This window comes from Trematomus bernacchii, unplaced genomic scaffold (genome assembly GCF_902827165.1).
Source record: "Trematomus bernacchii unplaced genomic scaffold, fTreBer1.1, whole genome shotgun sequence".
NCBI lineage: Eukaryota > Metazoa > Chordata > Actinopteri > Perciformes > Nototheniidae > Trematomus > Trematomus bernacchii.
This window is the reverse complement of record NW_022987828.1, coordinates 1,796,879-1,818,130: the sequence shown is the minus strand read 5'-3', so window position 1 is coordinate 1,818,130 and position 21,252 is coordinate 1,796,879. Positions and strand designations below refer to the sequence as shown.

The 21,252-nt window shown below is 41.4% G+C and overlaps 2 protein-coding genes across 2 annotated transcripts in view; one reads left to right on the top strand and one right to left on the bottom strand.

The window, feature by feature from the left end:
* The window catches only part of zmp:0000000755 (phosphofurin acidic cluster sorting protein 2), a 54,489-nt gene extending 36,541 nt beyond the window's left edge, over nucleotides 1-17,948 (top strand). Inside the window, exons 12-24 of the mRNA XM_034152225.1 lie at nucleotides 364-491; nucleotides 1,320-1,452; nucleotides 1,543-1,647; nucleotides 2,324-2,430; nucleotides 3,902-4,056; nucleotides 5,664-5,774; nucleotides 6,994-7,096; nucleotides 10,009-10,051; nucleotides 10,657-10,699; nucleotides 11,820-11,958; nucleotides 12,040-12,263; nucleotides 12,530-12,643; nucleotides 15,376-17,948. Of these exons, the coding sequence (XP_034008116.1) occupies nucleotides 364-491; nucleotides 1,320-1,452; nucleotides 1,543-1,647; nucleotides 2,324-2,430; nucleotides 3,902-4,056; nucleotides 5,664-5,774; nucleotides 6,994-7,096; nucleotides 10,009-10,051; nucleotides 10,657-10,699; nucleotides 11,820-11,958; nucleotides 12,040-12,263; nucleotides 12,530-12,643; nucleotides 15,376-15,491 (1,521 nt within the window). The 3' untranslated portion in view covers nucleotides 15,492-17,948. The remainder of the gene's footprint in view (nucleotides 1-363; nucleotides 492-1,319; nucleotides 1,453-1,542; nucleotides 1,648-2,323; nucleotides 2,431-3,901; nucleotides 4,057-5,663; nucleotides 5,775-6,993; nucleotides 7,097-10,008; nucleotides 10,052-10,656; nucleotides 10,700-11,819; nucleotides 11,959-12,039; nucleotides 12,264-12,529; nucleotides 12,644-15,375) is intronic.
* Nucleotides 17,941-21,131, bottom strand: mrpl2 (mitochondrial ribosomal protein L2). Its single transcript, XM_034152226.1, has 8 exons — nucleotides 21,050-21,131; nucleotides 20,609-20,700; nucleotides 20,348-20,519; nucleotides 19,313-19,454; nucleotides 19,124-19,239; nucleotides 18,939-19,049; nucleotides 18,330-18,403; nucleotides 17,941-18,250 (listed from the first exon to the last, which is right to left on the bottom strand). Exons 2-8 carry the CDS (start codon nucleotides 20,681-20,683, stop codon nucleotides 18,041-18,043), a joined length of 900 nt encoding a protein of 299 aa, XP_034008117.1. The 5' UTR covers nucleotides 20,684-20,700; nucleotides 21,050-21,131; the 3' UTR covers nucleotides 17,941-18,040.
* Nucleotides 21,132-21,252: the final 121 nt, after the last annotated feature.

The following is a 21,252-nucleotide window of genomic DNA, read 5'->3' as shown; positions in this document are numbered from 1 at the left end:
CACCGCTCCACTAACCCACTTCAATCTGATAAAATAAAACCGCAGGAACCGCGTTTCCTTGGCTAAGAGACCCTGACTTTTTGTATCTCTTCCATCATGGTGGTCTCGCATCATTATCTCCTACTTCAACAGCCATGCTCTATTATTTACCAGCCTCAACTCTTTCAACTCTTACTTTTGAAATGCTGCACCACGCACAAAAGCACATCAAGAATACAGAACAAACCAGAACCCCAGAGAAACATTGATGTAGAAGTAGATGGGACATGACAGCGCCCGTGTTGAACGATAAACATCAGCATTGTCCTCTTCCAGCCCTTTTGGCTGATCTTTGCCCCCTCCCCTCTCTTTTTTTTGGTGCAGGAGCCAGAGACTGAGGAGAGCGGGCCAGGGCCGGGGGAGGTGAGCAGCTGGGATGTCAACACTGAGCGGGTGACCAGCACTGTTGGCAAGCTCTGCAAGACGGAGTCCCAAAACCACATGTCTCCCAGGTACAGTGCTCATCCCCACATCTGGAAACATGGGCACAACAGAATGTTATGTCCCAGTGTTTCCCCTAGGGGAGCAGGGGAGTTAACCCCCTAGGGTAACTGCTTTAGGGGGACGTCATGGTAAAACACTCATTCTAACAGCCCACCAAATTCAATTATCAAATTTAACACGAAAATATGTATCAGTTATCAAAATAAACACAAACCTCACACATAGGCACACATTACATCCACAGCACTTATCTAGGGAGAGAATACATCTCTTTTACTCCAGTTATTCCCCTCTTCCAAAACATTGGAGCAAGTGCCAGGAGTTGAGTTTTCATTATTTTGACTGTGTGTTAACTGCTTGCCAAATGAATCAGAGCACACAATCCAAATTGCCTGCTAAGTTACCATATGCCCGGTTGCTGTCAAAGTAATATTCCATTTAAAAGGATATTTTTTAAATGGGGCAACATTACATCACTTCCAGCCAACTTCATTCATAGAACATAATGAGGGCAAATCAGCATCAGCGATCTGTGGTAACAGAATATTCTCTGATCCAGCTCAGCTGAAAACACAGAATCCGTCAGCATGCTAACCAACCTTCACTTGTGAAACTAAAGAACAGAGGATATTAAGGATCGTATGGAATTTCAGCAATGCAGCATGAATAAAGAGACTCTATTCGAGCGGGAATAGGTTACTTTACATTTATTTTCTTGTATTTTGGAAAGGGATCTTTTTTCCTAAACGTTTTGTCATGTTCTCAGCCCAGTACATTTAGGTTCCCTGCTCTTTCTGTCATGTACTTGAACACCTCGTGTCTCCTCTCGTCCTCAGTAAAGTGGAGAACAGGCTGCAGAGGCGTCCTCGCAGCACCTCCATGAAAGACAGACAGAACTCCAAGGCCCAGAGCGACAGGACCAGCAGCATGGAGAGCGAGTGCTCCCCAGACTCGAGACTCATCGCACAGGTAAAACACCTCCAAAGATGTGACACCAAGCCGCATATGTGTCCTCTACGTATGTGAAAATATAACCTCTGCCTCTCTTTTGTGTCAAAGGTTCCCAGGAAGTCTGTGTATGACCAGCTGAACCAGATCCTCATCTCTGACGAACGCCTGCCAGAGAACATCATCCTCATCAACACCATGGAGTGGCAAGGGCAGGTCAGTGGACTTTTAAACATTAACACATTACAGTAGAAAGAGTTGGGCAGGATCAGACATGATGGGGCTTGCCAGTAGCATTTCTTGACATTATTGCAAAAAGGCAGGAATACAAACATTTAGTTGAACCCCAGTAGCATGTTTTTTATGTGTAACATATTGACATCACTATGTCACACTTGTGCTTCTATTGGTTAGCGCTTCAACACATTGAACATGATAAGTCTAAGAGGCGGGACATCGCTAAGTGATTGAGCAATCATAATAGAGCCGGCCAGCTAACCAATCAGAGCAGACTGGGCTCTGATTTCAGACATGTAATCCCTTTAAATAATTGTTTTCATTGCAAAATAATATTGTTTTCAGCCTTTCAATTATTTTTAAGAGTTTTATATTATATTAAAGGGAATATCTTTGGGTAAAGGACTGGCAAAACAAAACATTCAAAGACATCACCTTCAACTTTGAGAATCTGGGATGCACATTTTTTCACGATTTATAGACAATTTATAAACCAAATGATTAATCTAGAATAATAATAGACATACTAATCACAAGGGAAAACAGTCCTGAGTTGCATCCCAAATGTTTTCCTTTGCTGTCTTTCCCACGCGATGGACCGAGCATCCTGTGTGTCCATGAGCTCATGGTGTCCCTCTCCTGTGTTTCTGTGCAGTATGTGTCCGAGCTGCTCCACGAGCAGGGCCAGCCCATCGTGTCCACCTGCTCTGCTGCTGATGTTCAGGCTGCCTTCAACACCATCGTCACTCGCATCCAGAGATTGTGAGTCACACGCACACACACACACACACACACACACACACACACACACACACACACACACACACACACACACACACACACACACACACACACACACACACACACACACACACACACACACACACACTAGTTGTAAGACCATAGCCACCAGAAAGTGTGATCCTGCAGCCTGTTATCCAAGTGTGTGTTTATATTGGCCTTCTGCCAGAGTATTCCAGGATGCTATCGCTCAAAGGGCCGTACCGAATGTCTGTTTTTCTACTTTTAAAGCTTCTAGTGAGGTTTTTTGAGGAAGCTTAGAATCCATGTCATCACCCTAGCAGAAACAGAATATTATCTATTTTATTGAGGTATTCGAGTTGTCCGTTGGTCGGGCCGTACCATTCCTGCAAACACGTCTCAGGCCATGAGGGAATTTCTTCAAATCTGTCCCAAACCTCCTCTTTCGCTGAATCAGCATTTTCGTTGAAGTCACTGTGACCTCACAAAACACATTTAGCCATAGCATTAGCATGTTAAATAGGATAAAGTGATAAAGCGATGCGGTGTTGGACAGACACGGATGTAACCTGCAGCTTGCCAGTGGTTATATAAATCTAATTAAGGCTTTATTCAAATGTTTATTTTAATTTCACCGTTATAAGCCGAGTTCTACACTATTCGGTACAGCCTTTTCGCTTACGCTGCTGAATTCCTCTAGTGTGAGCCCATTCTATCACAATGCGTCTCGTTCCCATGAACTCCGAGTCTGCCTCCTCTCTTCCTGGGATCCATCTGCTCGGCTGCCAGCTGCTCAGGATGTCGTGTCAGAGGGAACCTGAGGCTGTCTCCGTTTGCTCCGCTGACTCTGTTAAACTGGTTTCTCTTGAATCCAGCTGAACTTCCACTCTTTACACACCTGCTCCTCAGTCGACCTGTTTAGTCCAGCTGGGGTCATGTCATGTGGAAGGTCTCTGATGTTAACTGCTCGGTGCTGTCACGGATATAGCCGGCTCCTGGGTTTCTCCTGGAATTTCATCACTGAGAAAAAGGACAATTGCAACCCACACATAGTTAGGTCCTGTTTTGCTATTGGACAGTATGATCTTTCGACATTTTACTCAGAAGTCTCAAACTCTGAAGCATCAGTCCGTTACGTCATTTCTTAGATATTCTTTACACTCTTTTTAGTCTTCATAGCTAAACTGAGTCGTAGGATTGTACGATCCAGATCTAAAAGCTGTTGCAATATTTGGTCTAACTCCAGAAAGACTTGCAGATTCTTGCAAGTGTCTGGTATTACAAATTATAACATGACATAATCTGGCTTTTGATACTAAGGTATTAACCGGTTTTGAACCAGGGAACAAAAAAAACCCTCTTTTGAGGTATACATCTTCAGACAGCCGTGAATTCTCTCACGCTCTCTCCCTGACACAAATCTCTTTGTCTTAATTGCTCACCCATCCTTTCCTTATGTCAACCCTCGCAGCTGTAACTGCAATGCGCAGACACCCCCGACGATGAAGGTGGCGGTGGCCGGCGACCAGAGTTACCTCAGCACCATCCTGAGGTTCTTTGTGGAGCAGCTGGCCAACAAGACACCCGACTGGCTCAGTTACATACGCTTCCTGGTCATCCCCATAGGTAAGTCCTCCAGGATTAGTGCAAACACCAGCTAAGGCTCTGTGTCCACAAAGCGTCTTCTTCTGGCACTCTCACCACCTTTGTTTGAAAGATTAGCAACCCGCTTTTGCTGAAGGGTGTTCTTTTTTCAATAATGACCGCCTCGTTGCACATTATCCCGCTTATTACAGGGCCACATACTAAATAAACAAATGATTTGACTCCCAATATTAATAAAAAAAGATCGTCTTGCTTCTGCTAAGAAAAAAATTGTCCTTTCCACAGCGTACCAATGGCTTGACCTGCAACAACATAACTTAAAATGACGGAAGCACTGGTCGGGGTTTACTGTAACTGCTTGTCTGTTTAGTTTATTTTTCGCTAACAAGTCCTTAACACTAGAACCGCCAATCGGGTCAATTTGACCCAGAGCTGTTTTTTATTGTGTGTAACTTTTTTTCAATAAAATATTAAAGTCTTCCAGTCCGTGACTTTTCCTGAAAGTGTGTTATGTAGCACCCTATGTTGTTAAAAATTGTCAATATGAAGTCAGATTGAAGAAATCGCCCCAAAAATTGCCATTTATACCTATTTCCACCCAGCGGGTCATATTGACCCCACCCCTTTTCATATAAACATGACGTGTTGCTATAGCAACGCCTTTTGTCTACTGCGGTTCCTTATAGACTGAGAGATAGATTGATAGATATATTGATAGATAGTTGTAGATAGAGAGATAGAGACAGTCTGTAGTGAAGGAGTGCGCTCCCGCTCACGGGAGACTGCTCGCACTGCGCTCCGCAGCAAACAGCTGTGGGGCGAGTTGAAAGTACGTTATGCTGGCCGCGGTGTCTAAATAATGCTTCCGGGCCAGCGGGCCATTTATAATGTCGAGCCCTGAGAGTCCACAGATTATATTGGTATACGTTTCATCCCTGTGCGATCAAAACTCTCTGTTCAATAAAAGAACATTTTACCTTGAAAATCAATGCATTCTAATAGCGGGTCAATTTGACCCAGGTGGCGGTTTTAGGTATAAAAAATCTCTGGCGGTTCTAGTGTTAAACAAAACCAGAGCAACCCAAACCGTGTTCCTTTTAGTGTTTGACTTCCTGTCTGCCTTCTTCTGCTGATTTCTCTAATGTCCCACTCTCTGTCAATGGTCATTATTTTGCTTAGCAGCGATGTGTTATCGAGTATTAACAACCTCTGAAAGGTCCAAATTGACCAATCAGAATCGAGCATTCAACTAAGCCATGTGATAATATCTAATAAGTGCTACTTTGTGTTTGTTTGACATTGTTTTTTCACCATGAGAAACCAACGGAAGATGCCTGGCTTTAAATTGTAGGAGGACGATAAAAAACACAACACTGCCCGGCTTTTTCCACAAATGGGCTTCACTGCCTTTGTTATGATAGTTTCTGACTGACAAATTGAGATAAGGATAAACAAACTTGGCAAAAAAAGCATTTGCTCCATTTTCTACAGTGACGTCACAAGCTCTTTATGAAAAGTTGAGATTATTTTCAACTAGAATCGCTAAAAGCCGCCGCACTAGAAAGACTTTGAAAGAGACGCATGAAAATACCCAATGTGGACTCATTCATTACTTTTTCTCTGCACAGGTTCTCATCCCCTGGCAAAGTATGTGGCCTCCTTTGACAGCCGGTTCAACAGCATCTTTATGGACACTGCGTGGAGGGAGCTGTTCTGCAGGACGGAGCGGCCCGCCTCAGGTAGGATGCACGGCTCTGATGGGGCTACAAAGAAAGGCTGCGTGTCTAATGTTCAGCCAACTTGAAAGGGAATGAAATGGGGTCAGAGGACGGGTCAGGGGCTGATGGGTGGGAAGAAGAGGTTTTCCTCCAATTGCAAGAGACAGCTACAGCTTGCTGCAGTGTAGCGAGCGGTCCTCGATTATGGCACGGCTCCTCCTCCTCCTCCTCCTCCTCCTCCTCCTCCTCCTCCTCCTCCCTGTAAACTGTCTGCTGCTGCTAAGAAGCCCAGCATGCTGTCAGAACTCTGACTCAGATACTCACCCCAAAGACTGTCAAAGTTGCAGTCTTAAGATTTTGGGCTGTTTTTTTTACCCAATCCAGTCACAGTCCCTTTGCTTTTTCTTTTCTCTTTTACATAACCACAAAGTATAGCGTCAAAAAGCCTTTAAAAAGAAAGCCTCTAAAGAAAAATGTCTGCTTCCTTTTAACTGTCTAACTTTGAACGTGCTACTCACTACAGCACTTTGCCTATAAAAATGCTGATGTAAATTCTTCCAGTCTGCAAGCCATAAATCATTTCGTGCGATTTCCTCAACTGGACACAATGACAGGCTTTAAGAAAAAAATACAGAAATAACCAATCTAATCGCTGCTGATTTGCTTATTTAGGTCATACAGAGGCATCCGTTTTAAACTGAGACTGTTTCATAACCAGTTAATGTTCACTCTTCTTGCCCCGACAGCCACGATAAGCCTCAATCATCCTCATCTATTTGCACACAGTAGGTGCAATAGTGGCAGTTCCACACATAATGTTGTATCATCTTAAAAGTTGTTCCAAGAAAATAAAAAGTATGTTAAAAAGGTACTGGGTCCTTCATGGATGGCTCTGAGTACGTTCCATCAATTAGACTGCAGAGAGGTCAAAATAAGTAAGCGCTTAAGAATCCGCCTGCGTTTCCACATATCACTTTGGCAGACATACATGTGGCCCAGAGGCTTTCTGTTAGACACACAATTCATCTTGTGTGTCTTATGGCTGACTTCACTCACGTTTTTAATGGCATTTTACACTCCCCCTCCTCCTTAAATCAGTGGAATGAAAATGATTAATGCGCACTCTTCTAGCAACTGCTGTATGTGAGAATTAGCATGTGCATCAATTGTCTTGCAGCTTGTTAGTCAGACAGGAGACAGCAGAGGTTGTTAACAATCTGCCCCCCCCCCTTTCCTGCAGACAACATCGATGTAGCAGGACGAGTCGTTCAGTATCTGGTCGGCGCCAACGTGTCTCACCAGTTCCCCATCTCAGAGGCAATGCTCACCTACAAACAGAAGAGGTAATGTGGTTATTGTATAAACTCATGTGATGTTTGTCTGTGTATGCATGCATGCTTTTGTGCTCTTTTAAAGCATGATTTCTAATCTAGAGTACTGATATAAATGCCCAGAATGTCTTTTATTCTCATTAAAAGTGAGCCCTAGAACAAATGTAGCTACGACTGATAATCAGAAAAACTGCATGAGGAAGATGTTTAAATGCAAATGCATGCAAACAAGCACATACAATAAACACACACTGTGCTGTGAGCAGGGGCAGGCAACCCGCTGCTCTAGAGCCACGTGCAGATCTTCTGGCTCCCTGTAGCTTTGACAATAAATAACATGGAAATATTTTATTTCATAAATGTTTTTGCACGCCGGACAATCTTTCAAAGGGAACACTTCTTGTGTTTGAGTTTGAGGTAATACTGTGACGCAGAAATACAAAAGTTGTAATATTAGGCCTACGACCTGTTGTGATGGTAAAGGTTGCCGACCCCTGCTCTACAGTCACATCTCTGCGGTCAAAGTCTTGGAAAATGTTTAAATTTTAACCATTATGTTTTTTTATTGTGGGGAATTTTTTTTTATTTAACTCGAATAGTGTTTAATTTGTCTACATACATTTGAAGTACATCAACACAACATTCATGAAGAACAAAAAATAATTGTATCATTTCAAATGAACAATGTTGAAGATCAGTCCGTTAAATAATAACGCCTACAAGCCGTCAAAGTTATTATAAACAACTGGCTAAAATAAACGAAATAACAGTATACAATAATTGCTGTGGGTAAAAAGGAATTCCATCATCTTAATTGTTCACATTTGCATTTACAGTAACAACTTAATTATGGCCCCCTTCCATTTTAAACAGAAATGCTGAACAGACCCTGCACATACATTAAACACCACGAGTTGCTACGGTATTGGATGATAATTATCTTTAGTTATCCGTGATTAAAGGATTCCTTTCCCAGAACCACTGCTTAATAATAGGTCCATGGCTGGTTAGTGCATGTGACAGAGCTGCACAGGCCTTCTCCAACATCTCTCAAACACAGACGCACTCAGCAGACACCTGTTGCATTTCTGTCTGCGTTTGTTGCTTTTCTTTCTGACGTTTGACCAACCCTTGCCCTCTCTCTAAGAACGGCTTCAGAAGGTACTCAACACAACACGCAGTTTTAACACTGTCGCATTCCTTCTCCCCCCCCCTCTCCCCCTTTTGATTTGCATTCAAGGAAAAGAAGTTTGTATTTTGATTTTTACATCAGGTATCTAATTTTCACTCTTGTTTTTGTTTTTTGAACCTCCTTATTTTCTCTCCTTCCATTTGGCTTGAGCCCCTTGCTGTGTCTTTAACATTTCCCCTCTTCACGCTCGATACTCACTTCACTTCTCTGCACTCCGTCCTGACCTCTGTCTTTGGTTTGGTGTGGCGCTTGACTCTTACTGTCCTCTGTGTGTTGTTGCTGTGAAGATTTGCCTAACAACCTTTAATAACAACCCCAACATATTGGAATGCACTTTTTCTGTGTCATACATCCAACAAGCCATTTTGAATGAACCCAGCACATTGTTTGTTAAAGATGTTATATTGACTTAAAAGTCCAGAATCTCAGGAGGTGTATTGGTTCACCCTTATCAGTGGATTATATTATATGGAATATTTTGCGATGATTAATTTAACTAAAGTAATAATGTCATTTGCCATGTTAATGTGATATTCCGTTTAATTCTTAACCGCATCAAAACTAATGAAACCCACATGTTTCTTAATATATAAATGAATCTAAGTGAAGAAAATCTCCATTCACAAAGTGAAGTCTTATATATTGTTTGACCCCATATAAACTGTTAATTATGTGAACAATGGTACAGGTTGTGATGGTACCCAATTCTTACACAATCTACAAAATAATTTAAACAAATATGGAATAATAGAGCACCGGCCAAGGTGGTCAGATTGCTGGGGGCTGCGTTCCTTTATATGCACTGGAGCGGGAGCCAGCAGCGTTCCTCGCGCTTCCGTTGTTTGCTGTGGGTGGAATCTATTCTGCGGGCTCGTGAAAACACTGAGAATCACAAACTAGTTTTAGGAAATGCGTTGTTGCCGCATGTTAGAGGACAAAAAACACGTTCTCAGCTCTTCCCTGTTGAATCATCGGGTGCATTTTTGTTGTTGCCTGCGTGTGTGTTAAAGGAATACTTCACCCCCAAAAGGATCATTTATTTATCAATTCCTCACTCACTTACCTTGAATCCTAGAAGAAAACTTTTTTTTTCTGGCATACCTTTGTGGTAAAAGAATCCAAAAACATATTTGTCTTGATAAATCGATGTGAACATGCTTTTTTGCTTGCTGAAAGTGAAAATGCATGTGTTCAGGAAGTAGTGAGCATACTGGATAAATTAGACTTATTATGATTATGGTTTGATTTTATGATTATATTTGTCTTTTAATTCAAAGTAAAAGGGATGAGTCATTGATAAACTGGATCATTTTGGGGTTGAAATATACCTTGTAACTTTAATGACAAGGACTTCCGTAATGTTTTCCTATCTTTTTTAAGGCATGTATTAAACTAGAAACTCAACACTTCAGAGTAGTGTTACCAAGGTTACCCCAGCTGGACCCAAACTATCACTTAAGGTCCCATGTATAGAATTAGCTCCTAGTCCCGGCTGATAAGTATGACCTCATCTTCTTTTGGTTGTAAGGAGCGTTCCCCCCATTCATCTCATTGTAACATGACCCCCAAGATGACCCCATTCCACCCAATGTGCCATTTCTTCTGCGATGGGACATGATGCAGGTCATGCAACAGCCATCTTCCCTCCAGGACCATTGAGTGTTCATGTGACCTCTGAAAACATCTACCTAAGGTCATACTCACAGCCTCTTACCCCTCTTCCTGTTTACAGCCCTGATGAGGACTCCTGTCAGAAGTTTGTGCCATTTATTGGGGTAAGATCTTTTTATTTTCCTATTCTGAGGTGCCAGAATAATGTTTTGTGTTATTTAGATCCTTATTACTCTATTGTAAAAGTACTTTCTCTTCATGGAACCATAATTGATATTTTTAGCAATACTTAAAACGGAAAATATAGTAATACAATACTCATCACCTGTGTAATACCAACGATAGCTCTGTATAATCATTTCAGCTCTTAGATCATTGGGAAATAAATTCACTTGGCAACTTATCCACTAAATTAAAAATAAATGTCGGATGGATATCTTTCTAAGAAATCACATCTTCTATAACAGAATAAGATAAAAACCAAGAAGGCACTGCATGTTACCCCGCATAAAAGAATATAATCAAAATGTGCTAATGGGTTCATGCCACCATCGCTCGATAATGAACGGTTCTGTCAAATGACTTTTTCTACACGAGGCAACAAAGGAAGACCCTCAGATGACTGTCAAGTAGAATAATGATGTCTTTATGAAAGAAATGATAGGTTTCTATCAAATATTTCTTTCAGGCTTGAGTTGTGATGAAATATTTAATAAAGCAGACTTTTCACATTAATTAGTTTCAAACTGAAGGTTCTTTTTTTTTGCAGGTTGTGAAAGTTGGGATTGTGGAGCAGAGCCTCTCAACTTCAGGTGAGGAAGGTTTTGTTATTTTCTTTTTAAAGGTGTGGTAGTATTTTGTCAGGTTAGGGTTTATTTTGTCAGGACATTTGGCCTATATATTGTGGTATTCAATAAAAAGTGTTCAAGGTCCCCTATTATACTATTTTTCAACCATATAATATAGGTCTCAGATATATATAAAAAAAGTCTCTGCCCCTGTTTCAAAAGTGCTGATTCTGGTTCTGTAGCTTTAAATGCTAATGAGCTGCTCCTGGCCACGCCCCTCTGCAAGATATTTGGTTAAAAAGAACACAATGGTGCTCTAGGACAGTGCTTCTCAAACTTTTTTCAGTAATGTACCCCCTGACCGACCCCAGACATTTTTGATAGAAAAAGCCTATATAAATAATTACAATATAGTGATGTTCCATCAGTGTTTGATTTATTAACTCCTTCATGCATGAATTACAACAAACTAAGGATATTTTCATCTTTATGCACGAAAAAAAGAATATAACGAAAACAAATTAAAACAGATTTTTCCAAGGAGTTTTTCAATTGAAGTAACCAATGATCAAACAAAATGAGCACAATTATATATTATGAAAAGCTATAAACTACAATACACACATTTGACACGTTTATATGAGGACCCCCTTAGTGGTTATAGGAATATTTTATATAAAATTGTGTTTTCTATTTAACATATTGTACTAAGATTATTTATGTAATCATGCATGGTATTTTTTTAATTAATCTTTTTATTTATTTTTAATCTCACGTACCCCCTGCAGTACCCCAACGTACCCCTAGGGGTCCGCGTACCCCCATTTGAGAATCACTGCTCTAGGAGGAAAGTCAGGTGATAAGGTGGGCGGGGTTACCTTGGTTGGCTTATGGTTACACAACCCAAAGAAACATTGTGACATCACAAAAGGGCCAAAATCTGATCAGCTCATTTTCAGACAGGATTTAATATAAATGGATCAAGACCAAAAGTGAGAGAATCTTTTGCCCTCTCTTAACACAGAGGGGACACATGTTTATGTATACAAGACATGAAAAAGTGGATGTTTCATTCATAATAGGTGACTTTTAAAGTGTTACTTTAAAGCTTTATGTAAGAGACTTTTCCCCCCCCAATGTGCAGTGGATTCAGATGATGCGATGGGGGTCAACACGAGCATCCTGGGCTCCCCAACGCCCCCATCGGCCGGTCCGTATGGGAAGGAAATCGGCGGCACCCCCCCTCAGTCTCCCTCTGTGTCCACCGCACTCTCTGGAGCTGGGTATGACACACACACACACACACACTCACATATTATTGTTTCTCAGTGGTAGTGTCTCTGACCCGCCTGTCCCTGCTGCAGCTCTCCGTGCTTTGGCAGTGAGGTGATGGGGCTGCAGGTGGACTACTGGACGTGGCAGGGCCCAGAGAAGAAGAAGGAGGGGGAGAAGAGGGATGTTGGACTGAAGAACACGCTGAAGAGTAACTTCCGCTCTCTGCAAGTCAGCCGCCTGCCCTGCGGGGGGGAACTCACCCCCCCACCCAGCATGGCCATGACTGTGGTCACCAAGGAGAAGAACAAGAAAGGTACGCCTTGGAAAACACGCTTATAAATCAATGTTAATGAAAACATCGGTAAGGGTTACGGAGCCAGGGGAGCTGGTAATGTTCCTAGACACAAATTGGAATCAACAAGATTAAAGTCATAAAAATAAAGAGAAAAAACATGTGCATTAGTACTCCCTGAGACCTGCAAACACACTTTTTATTCGTAAAACTGTGTAAAACAGTACACAAATAACACAATAAGCTAAAGAAAAAGTGTTTTGATGGCTTCATTTTTTTCTCTCCAGTGATATTTCTCAGCAAGAAGCCCAAGGAGAAGGATCTGGACTCTAAGAGCCAGGTGATAGACGGCATCAGCAGACTGATCTGCACAGCCAAGCACCAGCACACCATGCTGAGAGGTAAGACTGCTCTGTTCACACAGCTGAGGCTGCAGCGCCCTCTGCTGGAGAAGGGGGGATCTTCAATAACATTTACTTATTAACAGTTGCGTAAACAAAGTGTATCAAATAGTTTAAAGTTTATTTCATTTGTTTAAGCCTGGTATTTCTGCACAGTTGCCAATAAAGATTAGGATACACTTATATTATTAGTGTTAGACTTTTTGTAGATTACATTCAAGGTGGCTGTGGAGGGTTGTGTCCAAGAATTGGTGACATTTCATTAAATAAAAGGTATATTTTAATAATTTACAAAACATATCTTGTATATTTAAATATTCTGCTTTAATCCATATTTTTTCAAAAACAACATTCTCTGCTCTAACGCTATTATAGTAAATGACTTTGTTACAAACAATCGGGGGCGGGTCTAGAAAAACATTCATGGGGTGGCAAGAGGGTGGCAGGAGAATTTGAGGGGTGGCATCCCCTGGCAGAATTGTATGCTGATTTAATCGCAGTCATATCAATCAATGTTAACTTGGAAATAGGGATGGGTATCGTTTTAAATGTATCGATTCCGGTTCTTATCGATTCTCCGTTTAGATTCCAAAATTGTAAAAGAAAGAGGTCAAACGTTTAGATAACAAAAATATCTTTATTCTTTTAAGCTTTAACTGACATTTTTACAAATAAAAAATATACATGCAATACAAATGTATTGCACAATAGCTGTGCTTTATTTTAACTGAGCTATGCCTGTGGCAAGCTATTAACAGGCGTTACACTGTGCCTTGTCTTTTTCTTTTTTAGTGTAGTGGAGCCACACTTTAGAGCGTTTACCGCGATCCATCTTTGGTGTTATGAAGTGACTGAGCTCGTGAACTGTCTACGGGCGGGGGGAGCCTCGCTGCGGGGAAACTGACCCTCTGTCGCCTGTCAGCGCAACTTACATGATGCCGTTTAAAAAAACAATAAGGGTGGTGCCGGCCGTCAGCGTACCGAGTCGGCCGTCAACGGCCCGCTGACGACCGGCCGTTCTGTGATTCTCCAGAACACACAGATGGCCAGTCCGCCCCTGTATTCCACCGGGTCGCCGCGGCGCAGACGGACCCGGTGGAATACAGGGTCTACCGCGTTTAGGAACCGTTAAGAGTACCCGGCATTTTCTTATCGGTTCTCATCTGGAACCGAGTTTCGGTTCCCAACCCTACTTGGAAAGCCACAATATTAATATTTTAACTCAATAACATAGGTGACATTTTTGTGGCACATCAGTAAAGCCTTAAATATAAATATATAAGGTGGCAGACATCATTTAATGAATTTTAACTGAACAATAACTGAATGAGTTTGTTTCACTCTTAGACCAGCAGGGGTACCAAATCTATGCAGGCTGCTGCAATAAGTATATTAATTAACTGTCTCATCGATGTTTGTCTGTATGAATATGATACTATTAACAATCATATTATTCCTATCAGCTGTCAATCACTGTTATGATTCACATATTCATTTATTATTGAATAAACTATATTTTTGGAGGAGTTAATGATGAATGTTCCTCAAGATGCTTGCTCACCCTCCTTCAAATTTGAAAGACAAGTAATTACTATCATATATCAAAAGAATCAAAGGAACAGTTCAGCGCCCCACAACTTTATTGCAAACAGTTACAACCTTGACTTTACATCAGAAAGAACAAACATTAAAGAAGTGACTAACTGCATCAGTTAGGGTTAAATAACGTGTATTCAGCTAAAACATACATCGCTGCAGTTATTATCCAGTGGAAAGTCCTTACCTACTGGCCTAGTTAAATCAAAGTGGTTACTCTTTTTTGGCTGGGCAGTGAAGTTTCACACACCGTCTTATTTGACTTTCTCAGGACATTTTTCTTGAAGAAAAATTGTATACACACGTAAGGTATCTTAACAGTTTGTTATGCTCATCGAGTCATCCGTGAGCAGAGCATCAAGTTGGCATGCCTATAACAGCTGAATGCGGCGATTACCATTTTGTTCAGCGAAACGCCTCACAAACTTATTAAGATTTAAAGCTTTAGTGCGTTTTGATTCAATGCTGAGTACAGCCAAACTTGACAGTCTCTTCTCTGTCATTGTAGACCGCAAATACTTAATTCCTTCCGTCTACTTGGATCCGAATGCTTCTCGTTTTGCACCGCCCGTTCAAATGAAATCGCCACCAATCACATTTCCACGCTCGCGCCAGGGCCGGGGGAGGGGTTACAAGGCTCGCGTCTTGTGCTGCATTCACTTGCACTCAGACATTAGAGATTTTCTCTCATAAATGTCCGATGAGCCACAACTTTTCTTTCAAAACAAAGCTGCCAACTGGGGTGGCAACTAGGGTGGCAAGGCATTTTTCTGAGGTGGCAGCTGCCACCCCGTGCCACCCCGTAGAACCGCCACTGCAAACAATATGTATCTGCGTTTCATTCTGTGCTCTTTCAACATGTCATAAATGTATCTATGTTAATGGGACTGATTAGGTATATTAATTAGGAAGAATATAACTCAATTAATCCCATTAATCAGTGTATTCAAATTGAGGATTTAAAAAATGTCTCTGTGATGTCATAAAATCAGACCACTTGAAAACCTCAACAGAAGAAATTCTTATAACCCGTACAGACTCATCTGCACTTTGACATTCAAATTCCAGAGCGTCCATCCTGAAATATTGAACGTGTTATCTTCTTCGTGCATTAATCCTTGCTTCCTCGTCCTCAGTCACTATCGATGGAGTGGAGTGGAACGACGTGAAGTTTTTCCAGCTCGCTGCCCAGTGGCCGACCCACGTAAAGCACTTCCCGGTGGGGATCTTCGGGTACACTAAGCCTGTGTGACCCCGGCCGCCCCCCCACTCCACCAGACTCTCCGCTGCACTTGTCTCCCTGAGAGGATGCAGAGAATCAGAGGAAAGGCCGACGGGCCGGCAGTAATAGTTTTCCTGTGGAAATCTTACTGTCTCACAACCACGTGTTTAATACACAACCTTCATGTTGTCAATTGGATGTTTTTGATGTTGACGTTGTTTGGGTGTTGTTGTTGTTTTTTACACACTACGAAAAGAACAAGTACTATTTTGTAAGATTTGTGCTACCGCCTCGGAGGTATTTTGAGGTTTTATGACAATTTGCCACATTTCGATAATGGCAGCTGTGTTTGCACTTTGTTTTTGTTAACATTTTATTATTTCTGTGAAATCCTACATTTATTGTTACTCTATACGCAATGGAGGAGTGTGACGGTGACGTGCAGTGGCGTGCGTGAGATCGTTTGAGGCCGTGTTTGTGTTTGTTGTTGAAAGTTGGAATATTGCTGTGAATCTAGATGGAATCCTTCTCTTCGAAACTCCGTTTTCTTACTCGTCCCTTTACTTTCTCACTACTTTTGTAGAAAGGAACAGAAAGATCTGTTTTGCCTCGTTGCTCTTAGGGCACACTGTGTACCAAAAAAAAACAAGGAATTTTTTTGAAGGTAGCTATAATGAATGTAGCTACAGAGCATTTGTAAGAATGTGTAAGCAAACACTAACATCCAGACTGTCACACCCACTTAGAAGCAGGGTCACATAACGCAGCAGTACATATTTCAACTATCAACAGCTGAATGCCAAATTTAGTTGTGACTGTATGAACTGTCGTATTGTTTTAAGGGATTGTTTTTCCGTTCCCCCTTTGTGTTCAACTTGATGTTTCGGCTTACCTGAGTGGACGTCTCACAGACCTGCGGATACTTAGCAAATCTCTCCAGACGTGCAGTGATGTGCCAAAGTCGAGTTTGTTTTACAGTGGGACCACCAGAGCTCTTGGTTAGTCCAAACTTCACAGTATGAAACTAAAATAGTACATTAAATGTATTCATGGTCCCTGTGGAGATCAGTATTTAGATTACTGAGATAATAAACCAGTTAGTACTCCACATTTAGCCCCATTAAGCATTTGCAAAGCGTGTGCACATCCTAACCAAGCAATTACCGCGGTGTCCTTTATTATAGCGTCTCAAACATACTGATAGGTTGGACAGGTATGGGTAAAATAACAGGGGTGTCGAGCGCAATGCAAGTATTGAATTACTTTAAATCTGATGAAAGGTGTATGGAGCCTTGCCAGACGTCCGAGTCACTGCCTGTGTGTCTGTGTTGGTGTGCTATGTGTTTCGATGGTACTCCCTGAATAGTGTTACGTGAAACTTTTGCAATAGGAAACCTTTGGACAAAGGGCCTTCTGTATGAGGTAGTTGTTGCTTTTTTTTATAAAGTGAAGACTTCGATTGGCTGGCTTTTCTTAGTAATGTATATAAATATATACAAGATGTATTGTGAATTCCCCCCTACTATCCACTAAATTGAAAAGCACAAATAGCTTACCTTTATCTCTTGACATAAATGCCAAATATATATTTCCAGAACTCATAACTATGAAGTTGACTTGTACAATACAAACACTATTACTACTCTCATACATTTCCCTCACTTTGTAATGCACTTTCATGTGGTTTTCTACATATTTTAGCTCAAATTGGGACACACTTTGTTTTTGAGGTGAAGTGTTATATTTGAATTGTAAAACCACTACCTTTAGTCAAGAGAAGGCAGTTTTTGTTTTCAAAATGAACCTTTTTCATAGGGATGTTGTGTTTATGTTATGGGTTTAAGGGTCCTACGAGGTCTTGATAACCCTTTCTGGCCGTCTGTTACTTTGCCACTTGATGTTGAAACGCTTATTTAGCAGCTACCACCATGCGCGTCTGCCTGGGACTAATCAGTCAAGTTTCCCTGTCTCCTGCTTTCTGAAGGCTTCACTAATCTTCTTTGAGTCGGGACACCAACTGGCCCTTACAGTATGAAACATCAGACTGAAGTGTTAGCCGGGGCAGAGGTGTTGGAGGAAATGTGTCATGTTAGTCTTTGAAATATTAAACAGGCATAACGACGAGTGTATTTCAATGTATTTGACCTCGAGTTTTCGCCCTAATTCTAGAGGTAGCATGGGGGTGTTTTAAAAGACTGGATCAATGAGCAGGCATCCTTTAGCACAGCAACAAATGAACATCAGTGTTTGTTGAAATGCCATCTCATTGCTCCTGTTACTTGAAATGCCACCCAGTGTCATTGCACAAACCCTATTTTAAATGACATGACAGTATTTTTTAATTTACCACTTAAAAAAAAAATATGGATTACTCTGCATGTTTTACTATAGATGTAAATATGTTTTGGATTTTTATATTGTTTTGTTTCTTTCCATGCTCCCACAAGCAGTTGTGTTTATTAAAATTTGTAATCTTCTGTACAAACAGCTTGTCTTTATTCATACTTTCTCTTCCAACAAACAACCTGATTTAATATAACAAGAGACAACCATCTCAAATCCAGCAAATGTCCAGTGTGTTAGCCCGCAGAGATGGAGGGCAGGTTGACGTAGACCTTCATGGGAGGCAGGGGTTTGATCTTGCGTCCTGCCCAGCCCCCCTTCCTCTGCCACAAACCGCTCGAGGGACGGATGCCGAGCCAGCGGTTTCGCCCGGCTTTACCAATGATCCGTTTGTTGTGGTCGATGTTTGAGACGCGTCCCACTGTGACCATGCAGGTCTCCAACACCTGTGTGTGTCCAGATGAAAACATTCAGAGCAGATCTTAGTTTGAAAACAGGGGACTATTTTAAATATGGATACCTCACCTGGACCTGCTGCTTCGAAGGGAGCTGAATGATCGCAGTTCCATTCACTTTACGGAGCAAAAGGCCACTTGTGCCTGAAAAGCAAAAATACATCCAGGTTAGATATCATGAGTCACCACGTTTTACAGCAACTATAACCTTGTTACAAACGACCGAGGCACTCAGATTGCATTAAATGAATCAATGTATCAATAAACCGCAAAAACACTTTGATATTCTTACAACTCCACATATTTTATATTACCATGAAATGATTGTATTAGGTCTGTAGGGTGTGTATTTAGAAAGGGATTTTTCTCAAATTAAAGCCAATAAATCAATATCTTTCAGCTTTTATTTACTATAAAGTTGTCTTTCTCTAGAAGCTGTATGGATCATTCTTTGATTTTATTTTGTAATTATCTTTTATGGAGATAAAGTAGACACACTATTGATATATCACATGAAATATGTTGTGTTAAATTGAGTTTGATTGTCCATGACTGAAGAGTATTTGGCCTTAACTGAATTGATGAATACTTCACAACCTTATGACATTTTGAAGATAAATGAATTGAAAAAAGTGTTGAACTGTTCAGAATCATAAGCAAGAGCCTAAACAGTAACTACCTGCTGCACGAATGTACTCGGATCCTTTCCCTGGTTGTATCTCCAGGTTGTTCACCAGCGACCCCACAGGAAGGGCCCCCAGCGGGTACGCATCGCCCTCATTGGCTGAGACTGCAAAGTACAAATATTTAGTACAATGTTGTGTGAAATACAGGACTTGAGGCAAGGTTAGACGATCTTTTTACCTGCCATGCGTCCGATAACTGCAGACGTTTTAATGACGTCTCCAGGCTGCATGTTCTCTGTGGCGATGATCCATCTTTGGCGGCTGCCTCCAGCTACCATGGCGATGTTAGCAGACCTGAGGAACAGATCATGAGGATACAACTCTGTCTTTAGAATCAAAAGTCCTGTGAGGTGAGAGCTGATCTCACCTGCATGGGTCGTACCGCACTTCAACCACCTTCTCGTCAAAGGGCTGGTCCACTTTGTTTGGTTCATAGCGCAGCCGCTGGAAGTCTATCATCCGGTACTTCTGTTTATGGCCTCCACCAATGCCATGTGTTCGTACCTTTCCTGTAACACGGAAAGAAAAAGGTGAGTAACTCTTCACACCTGGCTCGAGTCAGAACATGCCCTACAGCTGTTGTCAAAGCAAATATATCACTGAATGATGTCAGCCCTTACCCCAGGTTGAACATGACTTCTGATTGATGACTTAAGTATAAAACGGGAGGAGGATGTTACTATCAGGCTTCTCAAAGTAAAACAGTTAAACTGGTGCTCATTTCAAACAGGCCTGCAACAAGTGCTGCCCTTGGCCAAATTGGGGCCCTACGCAAGATCTTGAAAATGCACTAAATAATAGAGGCCCTATGCACTGCACGTGTTCTGCGAATATGGAGGGGCGGCACTGCCTGCAACTACACCCTTTTTCACAACTATTCATTATCAGTTATTCCGCTAATTTCTTACTTGTTTACTAGACTAGACATTTGGCTTGTAATTTCCGAAAACGTTCAATAATTAAAATACTGTATCAAAATGTCTTGAGACCCAGAGTTACATTTGGAAATAGCTCGTTTGGTTCATTTGAACCCTTTTCAGGAAATGGGAATATTTTCTTATCCTTAAGGACAATTACATTTTTACCTCTGTAGATAACCTATTACACATTTACAAAAACTTTACTTAGTCTAATCAGACCTGGACTAGACTTACAGATACAGTTTGAAAATGGATTTAAACTCTGTGCCAAATTGTAAGACTTCCTTCTATTTGTAAAAACAGGAAAAAGGCAGTTTCTTTTTTACCTCCTGCGCTTATCCCATTTAGACCTTGACTAGACACTAAAATACAGTTTTTATCTCTGTTTACAACTCGTAATCTATCAGTGAAAACACAATATAGGGCAAATACAGAACTGCACAATGGCTCCCAACTTTAACCTTGTCCTCCTCAGTCTCTACCTGTGTAATCTCTGCCTCCGGTCTTCTTCATGCCAATAGGTTTGATTGTATACTTCTCCCTCAGCTTCCATTGTGTCCTGTTCTGCTTCAGAGAGGCTGTGGTGAGGAAGCCTCTGCACTGGTTTAGGACTACACCAGTCACATGAGGTGCCAGCTTTGTCTGTGCAACTCCCTGTAAACAGTAGAAAGCGATATTGATTGTCTGGTGGTTGTGATGGGGGATCAGATCTCTGGTATGAAGAACAGGCAGGGGATGTTTACCTGCGAGGAAAGCAGGGCAGGCTGGGAGAGAGTCAGCGACCGCAGGGCTCGGGTTAGACACGACAGCGCCATCATAACAGCGTCTGACAGATCTGTGGAGCAGAGGGCAGGTTTATCAGCTGGTAGTTTGTCGCTTCCGTTCATCTGTTTGTCCCACTAACTGGCGTGCAACATTAGCTTCAAAGTACTCCTGTTTTTAACCCATTAATGCTGAACTAATTACCTTCTATATTTTAAATGGCTCAATTGTGGATAAACTGTCACAGTTACTTTGCAGTAACCTTACCAAATAAACATTAGCAATCGCTCGCTTAGCGTGAGGTTAACCACCATAAATACACCTTCCTTTGAATTTCTGTTGTATTAAACCACACCGAAATGTGCCCCTTATCCCATGTCAACTTGCAATAGAATACAGTTTGAGAGTAATAATAAACCAACCTTTATATTAGACTGATTTCATCACAAGCTTCTAGTCGGCGTCCTTCACAGTCCTACACGCTGCGTCGCGCACTGATGACGTGTACTCCGACTCCCAATCAGGGGTGTATTTTCTTCTTTTTATCCTCCTTATCCTTGTACTAAATAATGTACAAGTCAAAAATTAACTTTACTATATTAAGAGCATACATCATAAATATTTG

What these genes read in the sequence shown, in the direction of transcription:
- mrpl2 (XM_034152226.1), bottom strand. Translation starts at nt 20,683, where the DNA reads ATGATGGCGCTGTCGTGTCTAACCCGAGCCCTGCGGTCGCTGACTCTC. An exon ending in CGAGTACATTCGTGCAGCAG is followed by an intron (nt 18,404 to 18,938) that starts GTAGTTACTGTT and finishes TTTGCTTTTCAG; the next exon opens with GCACAAGTGGCCTTTTGCTC. An exon ending in CTTCGAAGCAGCAGGTCCAG is followed by an intron (nt 18,251 to 18,329) that starts GTGAGGTATCCA and finishes GGACACACACAG; the next exon opens with GTGTTGGAGACCTGCATGGT.